We start from the raw sequence: 19,603 nt of genomic DNA, 5'->3' as shown, positions 1-19,603 counted from the left end.
TTATGAAGCTTATCAGCATGGAATGATTTAATGACATAGTAATAATTCCAGGTATTTATTTTTCCTTCATTCTTCAATACTCATTTTGTTTGCCTCTAGATTGAGACTTTACAGATTGTTTTGCAGCCCTCTGTATAAAGTATGTTCCAAGATGGACACCTATGAAAGACACCCCAGCTACAAGAAGCCAGTTCTTTCTAATCCAGCTGGTGTTTTTCATCTCTTTCAATATGAAGCTCAGATTCAAAGATACTTCTTTCTATAAGAAATAAAAGTAAAACATTTTAGAGAAATAATTCCAAAATATTTAATAGAATGCAGTTTACTATTTTGACACTCTGCTCCCTCTTTAGAAAAAGGAATTATCAACTGGCACAAGCCTCCAGAAAATGAAAAATGTAAATCCACTTAAACTAAGCATTCACTCCTTTGCTCCTCAATGAATCCCTCCAAGAAAAAGTACTGATATTTGAATGATTTTGGAATGCAAAACAACATAATAGCTAGAAAGCTTACAGTAGTTATTTGAGTATGACATGCTTCTAGAAAAGAAATGCTATATTATGAAACTCATTATAAAATTCTGAGTCTTAAAAAAAACCCCAAATGTTTTTATTCTCTTACATCAAGATTTAATGTTATGTTTTTTCTATAACTCTGGAAACCTTAGGTCTAAACATAGATACACTTACATCAAATCCTGCTTATAAATAATTATGAAATATGATAACTGTTAGGTCTCCCAAATGTAGACCCACTTTTTAATGTACAGTCTAGCTCTAGCTGTATAAATCTGCACAGCATATTGTACCAAAGAATAAACCATGTTTTCAATGTTTGACTGAAGTCAGAGCTAATTTTTTGTAGTTTCATTCTATCAATTAATGATTGTCAGTTTTGATGTCCTACCATAATCCTCTCCAAGACTTTGGTTAATGACAGTAAGTACAAAAATCAGGGAATATGCTGTTTGACAAAGAGAAAGACAGGATCTGATTTGCAATTTCTATCTCCAAGGGTCTGAATACCATAAAATATTATAACAAGTGTACTTGCACTTGTACTAGCTTCCTTAACAAGGTTGTAAATAAGTAGCGTGCCTTGCAGCATAAAATCCTGACACTTTAATAACATGTGAAAAAAATAAAAATTTCAGGTCATGGACCTTGTCTATTGAGGCTTGGTGCTTTGAAGGTGAAAGTTCAGCCAATTATTATTTTCAGGAATATGCTAATTATGCCAATCACTTGGACAGTATTTAGCATAAATAAAACTAATTGGACTACCTCACTACAGGACTACCTGAAGCAGAAGATGGCACAGTGTGCTATAGACCGAGAAGGTGGTGTGAAGATGTGCAAAGAAGAGGTGAAGAGGAGGAGGGGATGTTATTCAGTGTTATTTCGGTTACCACTCCTCCCCATTTAAAGGACTGTAAACATGGCAACTGGACCCAACTAAAGAGGAGGCAATGATGGCTAGTTTTCTCCTTGCAATAAACTACAGTTATCCTTTTTTACAAGACGAGGAAAAAAATCTTTAATCTTATGCCAAGAACAGCCAAGGTACTTAAATATTATTTCAATGGTTATTTTAGATTCAGCAAAATCTGTGACACACATTTAAACAAAACCTTAGTGAAGTGACTTCTATACATTATTTTATACTTTGTAACACACACTCACACCAAAACACAAATCATAATAGAAAACTGTGATCGATAAAATGATTTCTCCAGTTAAAAAAACATTTCAATACATAACAGTGACATGTAACATTTCAAAAGCAGAATGCCACATTAGCACCTCTAAGAGTCTTGGGTAGTGAGACCAGTAACCACATCTTTTGGCTAGTAAAATCTATGAAATCAAAGAAGAAATCATTGAAAGTATTGTATTGGTGACTCCCAAATCATTTTTAGGATGTCAAAACTTTCTGACTTGTGAGTCTAGATCCAGACAAAGCAAGGTACAACTGAAAGGAAAGAAATGAAATGGCTTATAGAATATGTGTGGAAGTGTCAGTTTAGATCTATTAAAACTCTTTCTCCTGACACTATGACCCGTATTTCCAAAGGCTACCATCACATGAACAGCTCTGACTTCCTGGATGCACAGGCCTGCCAGATGGGCTTTTGCAGTAACAGATAATTTAATTAAAATAATAATAAAATTGGGGCACATGGGTGGCTCAATTGGTTGAGCATCTGACTTCAGCTCGTCATGATCACACAGTCTGTGAGTTCGAGCCCTGCGTCGGATTATGTGCTGACAGCTCAGAGCCTGGAGCCTGCTTCTGATTCTGGGTCTCCCTCTCTGCCTCTCCCCTGCTCACACACTCACTCTCAAGGATAAAAAAACATTAAAAAAAATAATAAAACTTACATGACTGTATTCCAAATTTAGACATACACTATAAATTGTGATTTAAAGAGATATAAACAGGTAAAATTTCTCCCATCAGGGTTCCTGGGAGAAATGGCTGATTCTAGGTCTGAGGCAAAAAATATACAAGATGAACTGAGGATTTTTTTTTTTTTTTTTTTTTACCTAAGAGTAATATACTTGGGTCATATTAAAGAACACAGGAGAGGGGCACCTGGGTGGCTCAGTCAAACATCCAACTTCGGCTCAGGTCATGATCTCACAGCTGCTGAGCTGGAGTCCTGCATCAGGCTCTCTGCTGACAACTCAGAGCCTGGAGCCTGCTTCAGATTCTGTGACTCCCTCTCTCTCTGCCCCTCCTCTACCCATTCTCGCGCACTCTCTCTCTGTCAAAAGTAAATAAACATCAAAAAAAGGTGGGGGGGCGCCTGGGTGGCTCAGTCGGTTGAGCATCCAACTTCGGCTCAGGTCAGGATCTCGCAGTTTGTGAGTTCGAGCCCCGCGTTGGGCTCTGTGCTGACAGCTCAGAGCCTGGAGCTTGTTTCACATTCTGTATCTCCTTCTCTCTGCCCCTTCCCTGCTCATGCTCTATCTCTCCCTCTCATAAATGAATAAACGTTAAAAAATTAAAAAAAAGCACAGGAGAAAAATAGACATAGGACTCAACATGAAGGGCATCCAAGATGGGACCCAAGATGGGACATCCAATATTAAAAAGAATATTGATAGTAATAGCTTGAGATAATTCAAGTAATATGCAAACTCATGAATTCATATTGTCATCAAAAACAAAAACCCTCATTGCTGTTAGGGCACAAATTTACTTTTATAAAAACTCATAGATGGAAGTAAGCACTTATCTTGCTTTTCCTGATAAATGCATTTTGAGGGAAAACTGAATACTTGAGGAGGTAAAGTTGTTCCAGCTCATAAATGGAGAAGCAATGATAGAATTTGAGCAACATCATTTTGCAACTCCTAAGGAAATAATGTATTAGACTATTGTGGTGGTTGGCAAATTACAGCCCATGGGCCACATCCAGCCCACTGCCTATTTTTGTAAATAAAATCTTGGCTCATGCTCATGTATCATGTACGAATGCTTTTGTGCTACAATAGAAAGTTGAATAGTTGAAACAGAGACTGTATGGTCTGCAAAGCCTAAAATATTTACAATATGGTCATTTATAGAAAAAAGTTTGCCAATTCCTAGATTAGAGCAATGATCATAAATAAATTTTATAATAGATCTTATAATGGAGAGATCAGACTGATAATGTACTTTAATCTTAGCAACACTGAAAGTGGATCAGACAGTATACGTGAAACAATGTGATTTTACTAGAATGTCTACCATAGCACATCCATGAAGTATTATTTTTCAAAGAAAAAAAGAAAGTAAAAGCAGGCCTTCTGATCTAACTACCAGATTATAGGAGATATGGGAGAGTGAGAAACTTGTTAAATGACAAAATGAGGACCCAGTCAACCAAATTCAGAATGTGGGGCATTCAAAAGAGGCAGATTGGGAACGGAAATGGAGTGGCTGAAAAGAGACATATCTATCAAATACAATGAGTGGACCTTATCTGAATTCTAATTCCAACAAACCACCTGTAAAATGAAATTTTTTAAAAGACAAAATGGAAATCTGAACATGGCCCTGAGTATCCAATGGTAGTAAAGAATAACCATTAACTTTTTCAGTGTGATAATGCACTTGTGGTTGTATGTGTATTTATCTTTAATGTTAAAGAGACATACTGAAGCTTGGGACTTGCTTTAAAATATTTAAATTATCAAAAAGGGGGTGAGGACAGAAAGATAGATAAAATAAAACTGGCAAAATGTTGATAAGTATGAAAGCTGGGTGATGGATACTAGAGAGTTGAATATACTATTCTCTATTTTGGGGTATGTTTGCAATTTGCTATAATAAAAGTAGAAATTAAAAAAATAATATGGGACAAATAACAGCACATTATTTTGACAGAATCAATGTTTAATTCATTCTAGATGTTTTTTGGTTTTTTTTTTTTAGATTTTATTTTTAAGTAATCTCTATACCAACATGGGGCTCAAACCCACAATCCCAGGTTCAAGAGTCACATACTCTACCAACTGAGCTAGCCAGGTGCCCCTAAATCTGGTTTTAACATTTGCTCACCCTAAACCTGTTTTAATATCTGTTTCTGCTTGCTTGACTGGCATTGTTGGTCTCTCTGAAACTTCTAACTACTGCAGCAATGACATCCAAATCTCTTACTGTATTTACCTTAACGTTGTAGAGATGTTTTCTCAACTTTACTTTCCAAGAATACCTCAATTAATAATAATCCTTGTATTTCTTTTCACAGAAGGAGAAACTGCTTTCTTTTTTTTTTCTCAAAATTTGGCTATTGCAGACCCCCAATCTCTTATGACAAGAATTAAAGGAAAAAAACAATGTCATAAGTAATACACATACACACACACGCGCGCGCACACACACACATTCTGTCTCTCTAATGATCTCATTACAGTCTGGAAGAGTTTACAGATAAAAATCAAGCATCTAATAAACTCTTTAACTCCCTGCTGCTCATGTCCACTAAAACTCCCTTTTATTGGACTCATGTCCAATAAAACTCCCTTATTTATAAAAGATAAAAACAAATCTTACATCTTTTATAAATACAAATCTTACACAGAATGTCTTAAGGTTATTCTTTTAAGTCATTAAGCTTCTGATATTTTATTACATGTTTTTTTGTGTTAAATAATTGTCTATTACTTTAAGCTACCCTCTTCCCTTTCTCTTTATGAGCATTTATAAATAAAATCTTGATTTAAAATAATGTAATTTTGGGGGGCACCTGGGTAGCTCAGTCAGTTGAGAGTCTGATTCTTGATCTTAGCTCAGGTCTTGATCTCAGGGTCGTGAGATCAAGCCCTGCATTGGGCTCCTTACTGGATGTGAAACCTACTTAACAACAACAAAAAATAATGATGTAATCAGAAATTACATTACAGTTTTATCAGAAGTCAAAATTACAGACCTCTTAAGAATGTGGAAAATCACAGAAGTTGTCCTTCTATAAGAAGCAGACCCTAAAATGACCTAGCTTATGCCAAAATTAAAAGCACATTATTACTCATCTGATGGTCTTAATAAAGGTATATTAAGATAGAAAATGGTCCATAATTATAGGGCTACAGTTCTCCATCTGGGGCCAGATCAGTTTCATAATTCAGGGTTTCTTGAATTTTAGAAAAATAATACTGCATCTAGCACCTATAACCAAAATAATATAGTGTTTAATACCCATATCCAATATAATCATAATGCTCATAATCAAACACAACAGTATTTCTGCAGTAAAACTAAATAATCATACTGAGTGGAATAAAGACTGTAAACTGACTCAGTCAGCTAAGATTAAGTTTTGCTACCAAAGGAGTTATAACAAAACTTTTTGGATTTTAGAACTTATTGGATATTGGAATTATAGTTAAGAGATTATAATCTTGAATTATGTAACTATATCCTCTTATTTTGGTAACTCTCAAAAGTAACATTACTTCGAAGCTAAAATATTAGATACTAAAAATATTAGATACTAAAGAAGGAGTATGTGGCGTTTTATTAGCTCAATTGGTTAACCATCTAACTCTTGATTTCAGCTCAGGTCATGATCTCATGGTTCGTGGGATTGAGTCTCATATGCTGGGCTCATGCTGTCAGTGTGGAGCCTGCTTGGGATTCTCTACCCCGCCCACCCCCCCACCCCCGCCCTCCTGCCCCACCATTCCCCAGCTTGCTCTCTCACTCTCTCTCTAAATAAATAAATTAATTAAATAAAAACTTTATTAAAAATAAAAATCTTAAAAATAATAAAATAAAAAATAAAAAAATACAATTAGTTTTATTTGCCTTGGAAAGAAACAGAACAATATAAAGGAGAGAACTTTTGCAAGTTACAGATTTGTATGTTCTGGGATGGACTTTTGTCAACTAGACAACTACTCTTTTGGATACATTTATGATCCTGGTGACATTAGTGAAAAGGACAGGACAAGTAATGGACTGCATGCCCTTTCTCCTTTCATCCAAATGACTCTGCCAGGCAAGTGTCAAAGGTCTCCATGGAACAAACTTTCCTAGAAGCAATTACAGAATTAATATTTTGGCAATGGGTCATAATAAAAACAACAGGTATGTAACTTACCAACTTAAGCTTTTTCTTGCCAGAGCTCTGTACTTAAAAAAAATTTTTTTAATGTTTATTTTTGAGAGAGAGGGAGAGACAGAGAGACAGACAGACCGACCATGAGTGGCGTAAGGGCAAGAGAGAGAGGGAGACACAGAATCCAAAGCAGTCTCCAGGCTCCATGCTGTCAGCACAGAGCCTGATGCAGGGCGCGAACTCATGAACCGCGAGATCATGACCTGAGCCGAAGTTGGACATGTAACCGACTGGGCCACCCAGGTGCCCTGAACTCTGTACTTTTTTAAAGATTATGTTTCCCATTGCTGGAACATACCTTTTGGTTGACTAGATTAAATCAAACTTACCTGAAGATTCTAAGCCTGCTATTTCCCTTGGATGTGACTCTTCTGAGGACGTCCAAGTACTGGACTATCTGGCTCAGAAATGTTGTCCTTATTAGGCATTTGGAAAACAGGGCTGCTTTTGATTCTGTGCCATCCCAAATGTATGAGCCCGACTAAAGGTACCATAACAACCAGAACTTTGTAGTCTCTCCAGAAGTTCTGAAAGCTCATAGTACTTCAGCATCAGTGCACCTAAGAAAAGGCCAATAATTAAAGACAGGAACAAAACAACTCCCTCAAGTTCTATCTATGAACCACCACAAGTAAAATATTGCACTGTAATAAAAGTAGACTATTAAAACATTTTTAGGTGTAATATAGTTTACTGTTAATTAAAAAGGATATGTTGTAGGCTCAAAGGGATAGCAGGAAGTCAGGCTTGAGAACCTTATAAAGCAATAAAACCTTTATTCAAAGATTGTAAAGGCGCCACATTACCTGCTAGAAAAGCTATATACATCTTTGGAAATGCTCAAGCATAGATACCGTTTTCTTTATATAATTAACTATACTTTTTCTGAGCCGCAGTAAACTTAGATTTAAAAATAATTACATTTAGTCATTATTTTAACTGAAGAATCAAATGGTAATCCTTAAATATGTAGTAAGAACTTAGATTCTGCATTCCGACACATGTAAGTGATGGTGTTTCAATGGAGATTGGGAGAGTCATGCATAGATTCTAATTGTAGCAAACAAATTTTGGCATGGACTCTGATTTGGGACGAATTAATGCTATTTCCATTTATGTCCTGAAGCACAGGATTTTAGTGGTTGTCCTTATCACTAATAACTCTACCACACAGGGGTCTTCCCAGTTTACATGGAGAAATTGGAGCTAATAACTTGCATGGATTTACAAAGCTAATTTGTATTAAAGCACATTTCTTTCCTCTTTGGTTTGTAAAGCCTGGAGTGTGGCCCAGGAAATCTGTTTCTGATGCTCTGTTGGCTTTGGGAACTCGAGTCTGGACAACCTTTAAAGACTTCTTAAACTTTTTTATTTAAGGGACACTCGTTAGGCTTTAGTGATTAGCTTATAGACTTGCAATAGTACGAACGGACCCACTTTCCAAGTTCCTTTCTGAGCATAGACAGACAATAAGGGCTGCTCCATCATCTGTGGGATATACTAAGAATTACGTCCAGTTGCATGTAGATGAAATTTGGTACATGCAATCTGTTATGTTATAATAATTTTGTATGAATGCCATTAGAAAAATATCTCAACAAAACTTACTTCTTTCCAAATCAAGATTAAAATATACTGCTGGGGCGCCTGCGTGGCTCAGTCAGTTAAGTGTCTGACTCTTGATTTTGGCTCAGGTCATGATCTTCTGGTTCATGGGATCGAACCCTGTGTCAAGCTCTGCATTCACCTTGTGGAGTCTGCTCTCACTCCCTCTCCCTTTCTCTCTGCCCCTCCCCTCCCCTGCTTGCATGCGCACTCTCTCTCTCTCTCTCTCTCTCTCAAAAATAAATGAACGTTAAAAAAAATACAGCTAGTGAGGTGAACAACTATCTCAGTGTTCTGGGTATATTAAAAATAAACGGCTCAGGGGCGCCTGGGTGGCGCAGTCGGTTAAGCGTCCGACTTCAGCCAGGTCACGATCTCGCGGTCCGTGAGTTCGAGCCCCGCATCAGGCTCTGGGCTGATGGCTCGGAGCCTGGAGCCTGTTTCCGATTCTGTGTCTTCCTCTCTCTCTGCCCCTCCCCCGTTCATGCTCTGTCTCTCTCTGTCCCAAAAATAAATAAAAAAATGTTGAAAAAAAAAAAAAAAAAAAATAAACGGCTCAGAGTTATGCCTATGTACATATATCATTTCCAGCATTAGAAACCATTTCTCTCAGTGTCCAAATTCACATTATATAAGGACTTTGTTGCAAAAGTTAAACTACTAGAAAAAAACAATGGCCTAGTTGGCATTCTGTGGCCTTTTCCTGTTCTAACGTGCTCTTGTATCCTATACACTTTCTGCAAACCTTTAGGGACCATACTTTTCTTTTTTTTTTTTTTAACGTTTATTTATTTTTGAGACAGAGAGAGACAGAGCATGAACGGGGGAGGGGCAGAGAGAGAGGGAGACACAGAATCGGAAACAGGCTCCAGGCTCTGGGCCATCTGCCCAGAGCCCGACGCGGGGCTCGAACTCACGGACCGCGAGATCGTGACCTGAGCCGAAGTCGGACGCTTAACTGACTGAGCCACCCAGGTGCCCCTAGGGACCATACTTTTATTGACATATTTATGTTCTATCTTTGGAGAAAGACTATCACAATTAATTGTATCATTAAATTTCATTGTGAAGCCCACTATACAAAATGCTTTTGAGATTTGAGGATACAATAAAACACAGTGGTCTGGAATAGTGAGGGAAGAACTATAGCAAGGATTACGTCGTAGAGGGACAGAAGCTGCACCAAAGTTACCTGGCTTGTGTTGTGTGATGTGATATTTTTGTCCACAAAATACCTTCAGTTAAAGGGTTATAAGATAACATCATTCATATCTAGTTTCATCAGTACTTACGGTGATTCTAACACCTCTGAACTCTCAACATGAGGTTATCAATTCACATTACTTTTTAAAAAAAAAAAATTTTTTTTTTAACATTTAAAAAAAAATGTTTATTTTTGAGAGAGAGAGAGAGAGAGAGCAAGCTGGGAGGGGCAGAGAGAGAGGAAGACACAGATTCCGAAGCAGGCTCCGGGCTCTGAGCTGTCAGCACAGAGCCAGACACCGGGCTTGAACTCATGAACTGTGAGATCATGACCTGAGCTGAAGTCGGACGCTTAACTGACTGAGCCACCCATGTGCCCCAAGTCACATTACTTTTGATGGATGGCATTTTTTCTATGCAGTTTACTTCTCCATGATCTCTAATATAATTCAATATTTGTCAGCTTTTTTGCTGAATTATAAACTTTTAGGGAAATAGTTTATAGAAAATAGAGTTGTCTGTATAAAAGAATATAATAATAAAGTTGGGGTGAAGAACTCAATAACTAAAATTCAGAATAAATTAAACTACGATCTGTAACAGCAGTGTTTGGGCAAGTGTACAGAAGAGCCTCTCCATGTAAAACACAGTATGTGATGTGATATACTGTGAACCTTCTTTGAGAAGAATCTTGGATTAACATCAAGTTAGCTTACACTTAATGAATCTTTGGTCATCCATGGGTTAAGGACAAAGGAGGCACTCCATTTTATTTACTCTGTGTTGAACAGTCTATTATTTGTTTCCATTAGGATAATTTAAGGATCTATGCATCTTCTTATACATTTAGGTTGAGTTAAATCTGGGAATTATTGTTTTTTTGGTTGAAAACTCATCATTGGTCAATATCACTGAGGCCCAGTAACAGACTTCCTGGCTAGTAAATGATGTAGACTGATCTAATGATTAGTTGCTTCTGTGTATGCAACACCTACATGCCCCCATTTCCTCAAATTCTCCATATGTCATATGTTGATTTGGGTAATGGGAGTGAGAGGCTGGTAACTATTTTCCAATGATTATTCTGTTGTATTCTGAGAGGTTTGGAAATTGGTCAGGATCTAGAGAGGGCTTTTTACTTTATAAAATGCTTTTATTAGAGTTTTCACATTTAATTCACCTAAAAACACTACCACACTGTATACATAACTGTCCATCTCCACCAAGCCTGATGGAACTGGCACTCTTTTAAAATGGTACAGGTAACTTTAACTTCCCTTTTTTTTTTTTTTTTCATTTAATAGGTTTTCAGCACACTACATGTATCCAGTAGGCTGAAAAACCAACTTCCCAGGACAAAACACATTAAACTTTACTAACGAAGGCTCATTGTTAGTTTTAAGAAAAAGACAACACAGTTTTGAAATTTGATGTTAGATGTGATAGTGAGGTAATGCATTCCTTATTTTGTTCATATCTTCTTGTGGAGGTTTAAAATATAATCAAACATATTTTGGAGGTATAGTTTTAACATTTTTTTTCTCCTCAATTCTTCTGTGGGATTTTTTTCAAAATGATAATTAGCATAACTGCCCATTTCTAATAAATATAGGCTTGCTTTTTAATAAAGTTAGAAATATAGAAATAAGGAAAAGAAAACTAAAAATGTCTGTTCTCTTTGCAGTTTAAACAAAAATGTGATGATGATTTACATGCTGTCTTATAATCTTTTCTTCCCCCAAGAATATAAATCTTCATTATCATTTTTGATAGCTTTATAATTTTTGATTGTATGGAAACATGCTAATTTGATAGATCTCTGATTGATAGAAATTTGAGATTTGTTTCAATGTTAAATTTATTCCTAATTACGCTATGGCAACAAATATTCTTTTTTATTTTAGAGAGGGAGAGAGAGAGTGCGCAAGCCAGGGAGAGCAGCGGGGGGAGAGAGAGAGAATCTTAAGCAAGCTCCACGCTCAGCACTGAACTGGACACTGGACTCAGTCCCACAACCCTGGAATCATGACCTGAGCCAACATAGAGTCAGACGCTCAATCAACTGAGCCACCCAAGTACCTCTGGCAACAGATATTCTTGTAAATATTCCAGAGTCCTTGCTTACAGTTCCTATAATATGCTGCTTCTCAGGACAGTATGAAGAATTACCAGATGTCTTCATTAATTCATTTTTCAAATGAACTTACGAGGTTTTCTAAAACTCTTGACTTTTACAAAGGTTCATGATGTTGAGCAGCAGGGATATTGAGATTCAATTTGGGAAGTGGGAAATTAAGCTATATGCAATTTATCTCATGATGGTCCTTCCCTCAAAACACTTGTCAAGTCATTCCAAGTGAGATGGAACTATTTTACTGACACCAGAGATACCTGAGTCTGAAAACAAGAATGTGCTCAAAATGATCAGGTTTGATGATCAGTAACAGGCTGGTCCCTAAAAATAACTAGTCCTTGCTGTTTATTCATTGAGCTTTTCAAGTTTGGACTAATGCAGCAACAGAAATGAGAGCACAGTGATTTTTCCTCCTTGCTACCCCTGTTTGGTGTACCTGCAACTGCCTTTTTCTTATCTTTTCTGAAACTTTTTTTAATGCACTGATAAACAAAAAAGGTACAGGGCTCTTAGAAATATGAGAGAAGGTAAGAGAAGTAAAATTACCAAGTTTTAGCTCAACTAAAATAGCATTTAGAGTTTTACTCATTGAAATGCTTTGTGTTAAGTTTAAAATACACTTAGAGGCAATCTTCCCACAGATTATGCTTTCATATAGTCTTCTTTCAAAAATATATACTTTGCATTATTACAAAGGTTTTGTAATTTTTATCTCATTTTGTTTTCATAGCAGTTTTATGAGGCCACTTTATAAATGACGAAACACTAAATGATTGATTTCCAAGATTACTGACAGTGAATTGTGGCACTCAACTTAGATTTTGGAATTGGTCTGGTAGTCTTGGCTGGTATTCTATTAAGCTGTTTTCAAAAGTCAAGAATTAGTGACCCAGCTCTGGCAGTAGAGTTAATCAGAATTTCCTGTGCAGGATGATGGATGAGAAGAACATTCTGAGTGGATCATGCATACTTGAGAGTCACCAAGGTCAACTATCCTAATGCGTTAAGCCTGGCATGTTCTTCTGATTCTCATGTCAGGTATGTAAAGGGTTAACAGCAGTCTTGTGCCAAATCGTCCAGAATTAGAGTCTATATCCTCCAAACACATATCTGTGACCTACTAATAGTTGAGATTAGCTGGGCTAATTTTAGTTCAGTTTTCTTTAGCGTAGTACTTAGTACAGAATGAATAGCAAGAGTTAATGAACCATAGAATGGGGAGAAGTTTGCTATCTCTACCTTAATAAAATATTATAATCTTCTGAGTACATAGAAATATAAAAACCAAGAAAGGAAAGCATTGAGTATATTACTGAAAACTACAAATATTCTTTAAAGTTAAGGCATTACTGTGTCTAAAGCAGCAACTTTCCCAACCCTTACTTTGTATTACAGAGATTATTATCTCTTCAATTTCTACCACTAAGGCCTCTGACAGGCTTGCTGAAGCTTGTTACATTCCAAGCTAACTGAAGGTCTCTTGGTGATGGAACTGGACAGTAAGGCAAAGGACAAAAAGGCAATTAAGCTTCTTACAAAATCCTAAACAGCTTGGCTCTAGCTATCAGTTTACTCTTTCTATGTAGCATCATATTAATTAGCATCAGTGTTTTGTTATTAGCCATATTAATTAGCATCAAGTTTTGTTATTAGCCATTACTAAATTAGGCCTACAATAACCTGGATGCAGGAAATAGTCTGAAAAGGGTTAGCATTTTGCCTACTGGGCTTGCTGGACGCCATCTGCTGGTCTTTTGGACGCAGTGTAAAGGTAGATTCTTTTTAGGTTTTCATTGCTGCTCTGCTTAAAGTATTTGAAAAATAGTAATTTTTAAAAACTTCCACCAAATGTAATTTAAACATGAAGAGGACATTAGACAGAATGTTAATTAATTTAATGAGATCTTGTGCCTATGACAAGAGATGGAGTTTACTGGAACTGTATTTCTTTTACAATGTCGGCTACAGTTATTTGGGAACTCTTCATTTTTCTTTCTTTTTTTAATGTTTATTTTGAGAAAAAGCACACTAGTGGGGGAGGGGACAGAGAGAGGAGAGAGAATCTTAAGCAGGCTCCATGCTTGGTATGGAGCACAATGTGGGGCTCTATCCCACAACCATGAGATCATGACCTGAGCCAAAATCGAGAGTTGTATGCTTAACCGACTGAGCCACCCAGGTGCCCTGGGAATTCTTATTTCTGAGCTCCCAATCACTGATGCTAAAAATATCCTGTGTTTAATACGGCAGTTCAAATGTTGGCACTTTTTGTGTACACATTAGAAAGGACTGTGTACTGTCTTCATGCTTACTCAACTGGCACACTAGAGACCAACAGTTTCTTTTTTCCCCCTTTTATCAATTAAACACAGTTTGCTGAATTTTCATCTTGCCACTACTGTCAGCTCTTGATGAATTGAATGGATCATACCTGAGTTCTAAAGTTTCCATTTGGCAAAATCCTATCATGGCTCTCTCCCTCGATTCAAGGTTGGCTTGACCTACACCCAGTAGCTACAGTGCTGACAGCACAGCTGGTCAGTAGTCAAGAACACAGTGAAGGTCGGGGTGCCTGGGTGGCTCAGTTGGTTAAGTGTCCAACTGTTGGTTTTGGCTTAGGTCATGATCTCACGGTTTTGTGGGTTCGAGCCCCACATTGGGTTCTGTGCTGACAGCGTGCAGTCTGCTTGGGATTCTCTCTCTCCCTCCCTCTCTGCCCCTCCTCCACTTGTACAGTCTCTCTGAAAATAAATAAGCAAACTTAAAAAAAAAACACAGCAAAGGTCAACATAGTTATATATGAGTATTTTATGGCCTCTGCTACCCTTCTCCATTACTGTGAATTCAATGTCTTTATACATAAATAATATAATGAAAGCATCACAAGTTTTGTAGAGGAGCTTTACTAACAGTCCAAAATGTAAACAGTGAGTGAGTTATGAGGGACTAATGAGGAAGAGAAAATCAGTTTATTGCAGGCTGTGGCTCATCGGAAAGATTGTAGTTTTTTTTTTTTTAAATAGACTTTATAGAGTTTATACACAACACTACAACTTTTCCATCTCCTTTCTGTTTTTAAACCTAGCTGCCATTTGATGCTGAGGTTGCTGAGGCAAGAGGAGTGGGTATCATGTTGAAAGCCAGATTGTTCCAGATAAAATATGCAGTTAATTGGCCCCTTAGGACTACCCCTGGTTAGCTCTGATTTCTATCTTCATCATTTTCTTTTTTTTAATTAAAAAATTTTTTTGAAAGTTTATTTATTTTGAGAGAGAGAGAGAGAGAGAGAGAGAGAGAGAGAATCCCAAGCAGGCTCCACTGCAGTGCAGAGCCCAATGTGGGGCTCAAACCCACAAACCATAAGATCATGACCTGAGCTGAAGTTGGACACTTGACCAACTGAGCTCCCAGGCTCCCCTATCTTCAGCATTTTTAAGAGCTCTATTTTACTCTTCACCTTTGTTTCTGCAGCTAACCTACTGGCCAGAAGAAACTGTGGCTATTGCGTATTAGCACCTTCAACTTCCTGTCCCACGTATAAAAACAGACCCACCCATCTTAGCTCTCATCTTAACCTCTTTCCCTGCATCTCTTCAGGGTTCTAACTCCACTACCTCTCTTACATCTCCCACCTCCCACTTATAATGGGGTCTTCCTCCTCTGCAAAAACCTATTCTTCCCCATTGAAAAGAACGAAAACAAATTCCTAAAGCAACTGCTCTGTATTAGTCTCCCTTCTAGCTACTACACAATCTGATTCCTTTCAAATAATGAATCTTCTCCTAGAGTCACTTCCCACTTCCATTTTCAAACTCAAGTAATGTGCTTTTGTTCCACTCTCCATGGAAACTGCTCTGACTGTAAAGATCACCAGTCTCTCCCCTTACTTGATCTCTGAAGCATTTTGATGTGCTCCGGAAACTCCCTTAAGTACTTGGGACTCCAGTCTGTTCCTGCTCAGTCTCCTTTAACGGCCCCTCGGGTTTCCATCCACCTATTCAACTTTATCAGAGATTTGTCCTTGGTTGTCTTTTCCCCCTGTTCATTTCCTAGGTGGTCTCATTCACATCCAAATTATAATGCATCCACTAACGACTACTGCACTTTCGTCTCCAGCTTACACCCACATAGCCAACTGCTACTCTTCACCTTTACCTGTACCCACAAGCAGTCTCAACTCATCTCATATAAATATGAATCCTCTTTCATTTCCAAACTGCTGTTCAACCTTATTTCCTGTTTTGGCAAAAAAACCCCAAAAAACATAAAACATTTCCTGTAAGCCATTCAATTCTGGATATAGTTGTCTCTACCCTTTTCCTTATATTCCTCATCCTATCAGTCACCCAGCCTTGCCATTTTACATGAAACTCTTATATATAACCTCTTATCACAGCCATAGTCCTGACCCTCATTCACATGACATCCTTGCTTATAATCCAGTGGCTCTCAAAATGTGGTCCCCCTCACCAGTAGCATTAGCATCACCTGGGAACTTATGAGAAATGCAAATTCTGTGGCCTCCTCTGACTTACCAAATCAGAAACTCTAGGGTGGGGTCCAGTAATCTGTGTTTTAACATATTCTGGAGAGTATGCTAAATTTTGAAGTTAAAGTCTGAGAATCACTGTTCTACTTTACTCTTCACTATATATACTCCACACACTTAACAGCCATCTTGCAAAAACCCCACATCTGGTTGTTATCCTTTGCTTAGAAGCCTTTAGTGATATTGTTGTTAGAAGGTGAAATCTAAATTTCTTAGTACAGCATAAGAAGCCCACCAGGATCTACTTCCTGTCTACCAGTTTTCAGAAGGTAAAGCACAATCAATCATTTTCGTAAGAATGCACTGTCTTATAGTGTGATCAAGGGGATGAACTGTGGAATTCTACTGCCTGAGCTTTCCGTCTCCACCCCTGCACTTTACCACTAGCTGTGACCTTGGATGAGTCACTAACCTCACTAAGCCTCAGTTCCATCATCTGTAAAATCAGTGTAATGACTTCCACATCACAAACTTGTTGTGAAGTTAGCACAATACCTGGCACTTAGTCTGGACTCAGTGATTATTGGCTATTACTCTTATTTTGATTATTTCAAAAGGAATAGAGCCAACCTCGAGTGTAGTAAGAACAGAAGAGGACTGGAATGACTGCCCAGACTAAGGGATGTGGTCCCCATAAAGGAGGCCTGCTTCTCTGGGCAGTTTGAGTTAGTCTGGAGGTGAATAAAGATACCCTGATTCTCATGAAAGAGGTTCTGAGATCTTTGGGGCCATTTTGATTAGACAGGGGTGGATCGATAATCAGATTCCGGGATGTTATAGGAAAGGTAGCAAACTCCTACAGTGAGAGCCAGGAAAGCAAATTTTGAAGGAAACAGGAAAACTCAAACAGAGCAAAGCAGCAAAAAATAGGGTGAATAATTTGTTTCTCTGATAACAGCTAACAGAGTTGCTGAGGGGTTAAATATTAGAGTCCTAGTGGACTATATTTTCAGAAATGTTGTTGGTTACTTAAGAGCAAAGGTATTAAGTAATGATAGGAATCCAATTCTCACTACCACAAATTAGTTATCATCTTGGGCAAATCACTTCTCTCCTGCCTCAATTTAATAATCTGTAATATCAGCTATATTATGAAGATCACTACATATTTATATTTATTTATTGCTTAGTAAAGGGTCTAGCATGTGGGAAGAGTTCAATACATGGCAACTATTATTAGTGGAAGTATATTATCTTTAATACAAATTAACAGAAAAAGGCACCTCTGGAGATTCCTGCTTGACCAAAGCAATTGTTTATTATCACCTAATATTTCAACTATAATACTTGGTTATAATTTATAAAACTGAGAAATATTATAAAGACGTATCTCCAAACAGTGTTTATATCACTTAGGTCTTATCAATTTTCACTTCCAATATGTGTGAGATTAATTTTATTTGAATGTTTACTTAGTGTCTGTTAGGTGCTAGCAGGACACTAGGCTGGGTGGGGGATGGTGTGAGTGTGGTGGTAACTACCAAACTGAATAAGGCATGGTTCCTGTTCTCAAAAGAGAATACAAGCCTGAGAAGAGAAAGGTACAATCCAAATAAAACATGATTAAATGCTGTATTCGAGCAAAAACAACAACAACAAAACAACCCAAACTGTAGAGATTAAAAGTCTTTACCAAGTCGACTATTTTCTCAAAACTTCCAGACTTCTCAGTTTCTCCCCTATCTTCCATCTATTTTTACATACTCCATCTTTGGTAGTAGCAGGGAGTCAATATCTATAAAAACCAGTAACAGCCACCCACTGCAGCAGGAGGTAGCAGCCATTGTTTTTTCTCGGTTATATTCTCAGCGCATAACAGAAAGTGGAGCGTCTTCCTCCTTTTGTCCTACGCAGGGTTTCATTCTTGTGCTTAGTTCGGATGTCACCTACTCAGAGTCCTTCTCTGAGCACTCAGCCTAAAGTTTCTTCCCTCTTCCACCACCATTATTCTCTAGCACATCCCACCATTACTTCTGAAGCCCTCCCATTGTGCTGAATGCTGTGATGTGCCACCTCGATCCCCTTTAAGAATGAAAGGCTTATTTCCCCAGCTCTCCGGATTACTGAGACAGATCTCAGTTGTCAGTCCCTTTACAGGACACACTTGGCTGAAGACAAGGGAAGTCAGGCCTTCTTTCCAGGGCAATAGGCATCCAATGACCACCCAGGTATAAAGACTTGGCTCTTCCCTCCAACTTGGGACACCTCTGAAGGGCCAAACCATCACCTAGAGTTCCCTTGGGACTGAACTGCAGCTTAACTTTTTCTATCCACCCATTCCTGCTTCCTTTCTTCCTTGGTAAGATCCAGAAAAATCCTTCCCAATAAATGTCCTGCCCACAAATCTCCTTCCCTGGGAGCCCACCTAGGATAATCTGGAAACACTTTGTTCACTGTTAGCGTACTTGTTTATTGTTCCCTCTCCTATCACTAGAATATAAGCTGTATGTGGTCAGGGACTATGTCCGTCTTGGTCACTGACGAATCTACTAACTCAGTGTGTGTGTGTGTGTGTGTACATACACACAATTATATATATACGTATACAACATATGTGGATATATAAATATATGGAGGAAGTTAATGAATGACTAAACTGCCAGAATTGAGAACCTCTGAGACAGTTACAGTATTTGGGCACGGTACTATTGGAGAAGATAAACATGACGCAGGACGTCTTCATCTCAAAAGGATTCCGTCCCCCTAATGTCAAAAGTCCTGTGAGTCCTGCTTCTGCTTTCACGCAGTTGGCACTAACCCTGCTGTCCAACAGTTCTGACTTCCAGTTCCACGTCAGAGGGTGGCCGTCACCTCCCACATAGACACAGGCATAGTGTGCTCTCTCCCTGCGAAGGAGTGACCAACAAGTCACACAGATTTCAGCTAGAAGGTGGCAGCGCAGGTGCAATCGGTGCTTTCACTGGAACACCTTTTCCATCTACTCCACGGCGTGGCCGCGCAGATGCGAGGGGAAGAGGGTCTACACCTGGAATTCTTAGCCGCCCTACCGCCATTCACATTCCCTCCAGCTGCAAGTATTTACTGCCCATGGCTATTTTAAGGGTAGGTCTTTAATTTTATAAGGAGCCGGCCTCCTTGTCCCCGCCCCCAAATATCCTTCAGTGAAGACACGAGTGACCTTTCTGAGAGGGGGCAAGGGGCACCAACAAGCCCACCTCCCCTCTCTTCGGCCAGGTAGAAAGCACGTTTTTCCACCTGAGGTTCCAGAGCTCTCACCTGCCCACCAGCCGCTGAGCCTCTCTAGGCCACCGCCACCAGCTGGCCCCAGAGGCCGAGCCGCACGGAGCCGCCGCAGCCTGTCCCGGCAACCTGCGTTCGGGGCTTGGAGACGGAGCATGCGTAGTTCTGTGGTTGGCGCGTGCGCTGCTCAAAATCCGCTTCTCCGGGTTTTAGTGAGGGTCTCAGCCCTGAAAGCTTTTGGCCCAGACCGAAAAGGGCCATAGGGCGGAGCTTATTTAGCATCAGTCTCAGCAAATGTGTT

The 19,603-nt window shown here is 38.6% G+C and overlaps 2 protein-coding genes and 1 long non-coding RNA gene across 7 annotated transcripts in view; 2 read left to right on the top strand and 1 right to left on the bottom strand.

The window, feature by feature from the left end:
• The window catches only part of LOC131485414 (uncharacterized), a 94,500-nt gene extending 88,332 nt beyond the window's left edge, over positions 1-6,168 (top strand). For 2 of the 5 annotated variants that reach the window (XR_009248831.1, XR_009248828.1), the window contains exons 4-5: positions 1,297-1,565; positions 6,048-6,167. This is a non-coding gene — a long non-coding RNA (uncharacterized LOC131485414). Of the gene's footprint in view, positions 1-1,296; positions 1,566-6,047 lie in introns of all 5 variants that reach the window. The other 3 variants (XR_009248830.1, XR_009248827.1, XR_009248829.1) reach the window with 2 other exon arrangements.
• Positions 40-19,457, bottom strand: LOC131485413 (uncharacterized). The gene is made up of 3 exons (XM_058684882.1): positions 19,339-19,457; positions 6,940-7,170; positions 40-259 (listed from the first exon to the last, which is right to left on the bottom strand). Exon 2 carries the CDS (start codon positions 7,147-7,149, stop codon positions 6,958-6,960), a length of 192 nt encoding a protein of 63 aa, XP_058540865.1. The 5' UTR covers positions 7,150-7,170; positions 19,339-19,457; the 3' UTR covers positions 40-259; positions 6,940-6,957.
• Positions 18,899-19,603, top strand: part of SLX4IP (SLX4 interacting protein) — a 177,984-nt gene continuing 177,279 nt past the window's right edge. Inside the window, exon 1 of the mRNA XM_058684881.1 lies at positions 18,899-19,164. The gene's annotated coding sequence lies outside the window, so the exon portion shown is untranslated. The remainder of the gene's footprint in view (positions 19,165-19,603) is intronic.

This window comes from Neofelis nebulosa, chromosome 9 (assembly GCF_028018385.1).
Source record: "Neofelis nebulosa isolate mNeoNeb1 chromosome 9, mNeoNeb1.pri, whole genome shotgun sequence".
Lineage (NCBI taxonomy): Eukaryota > Metazoa > Chordata > Mammalia > Carnivora > Felidae > Neofelis > Neofelis nebulosa.
The sequence above is the reverse complement of the archived record's forward strand: the minus strand, read 5'-3'. Positions and strand labels throughout refer to the sequence as shown.

Excerpts from the sequence above, each read along its gene's own strand:
- LOC131485413 (XM_058684882.1), bottom strand. The coding sequence starts at position 7,149 with ATGAGCTTTCAGAACTTCTGGAGAGACTACAAAGTTCTGGTTGTTATG.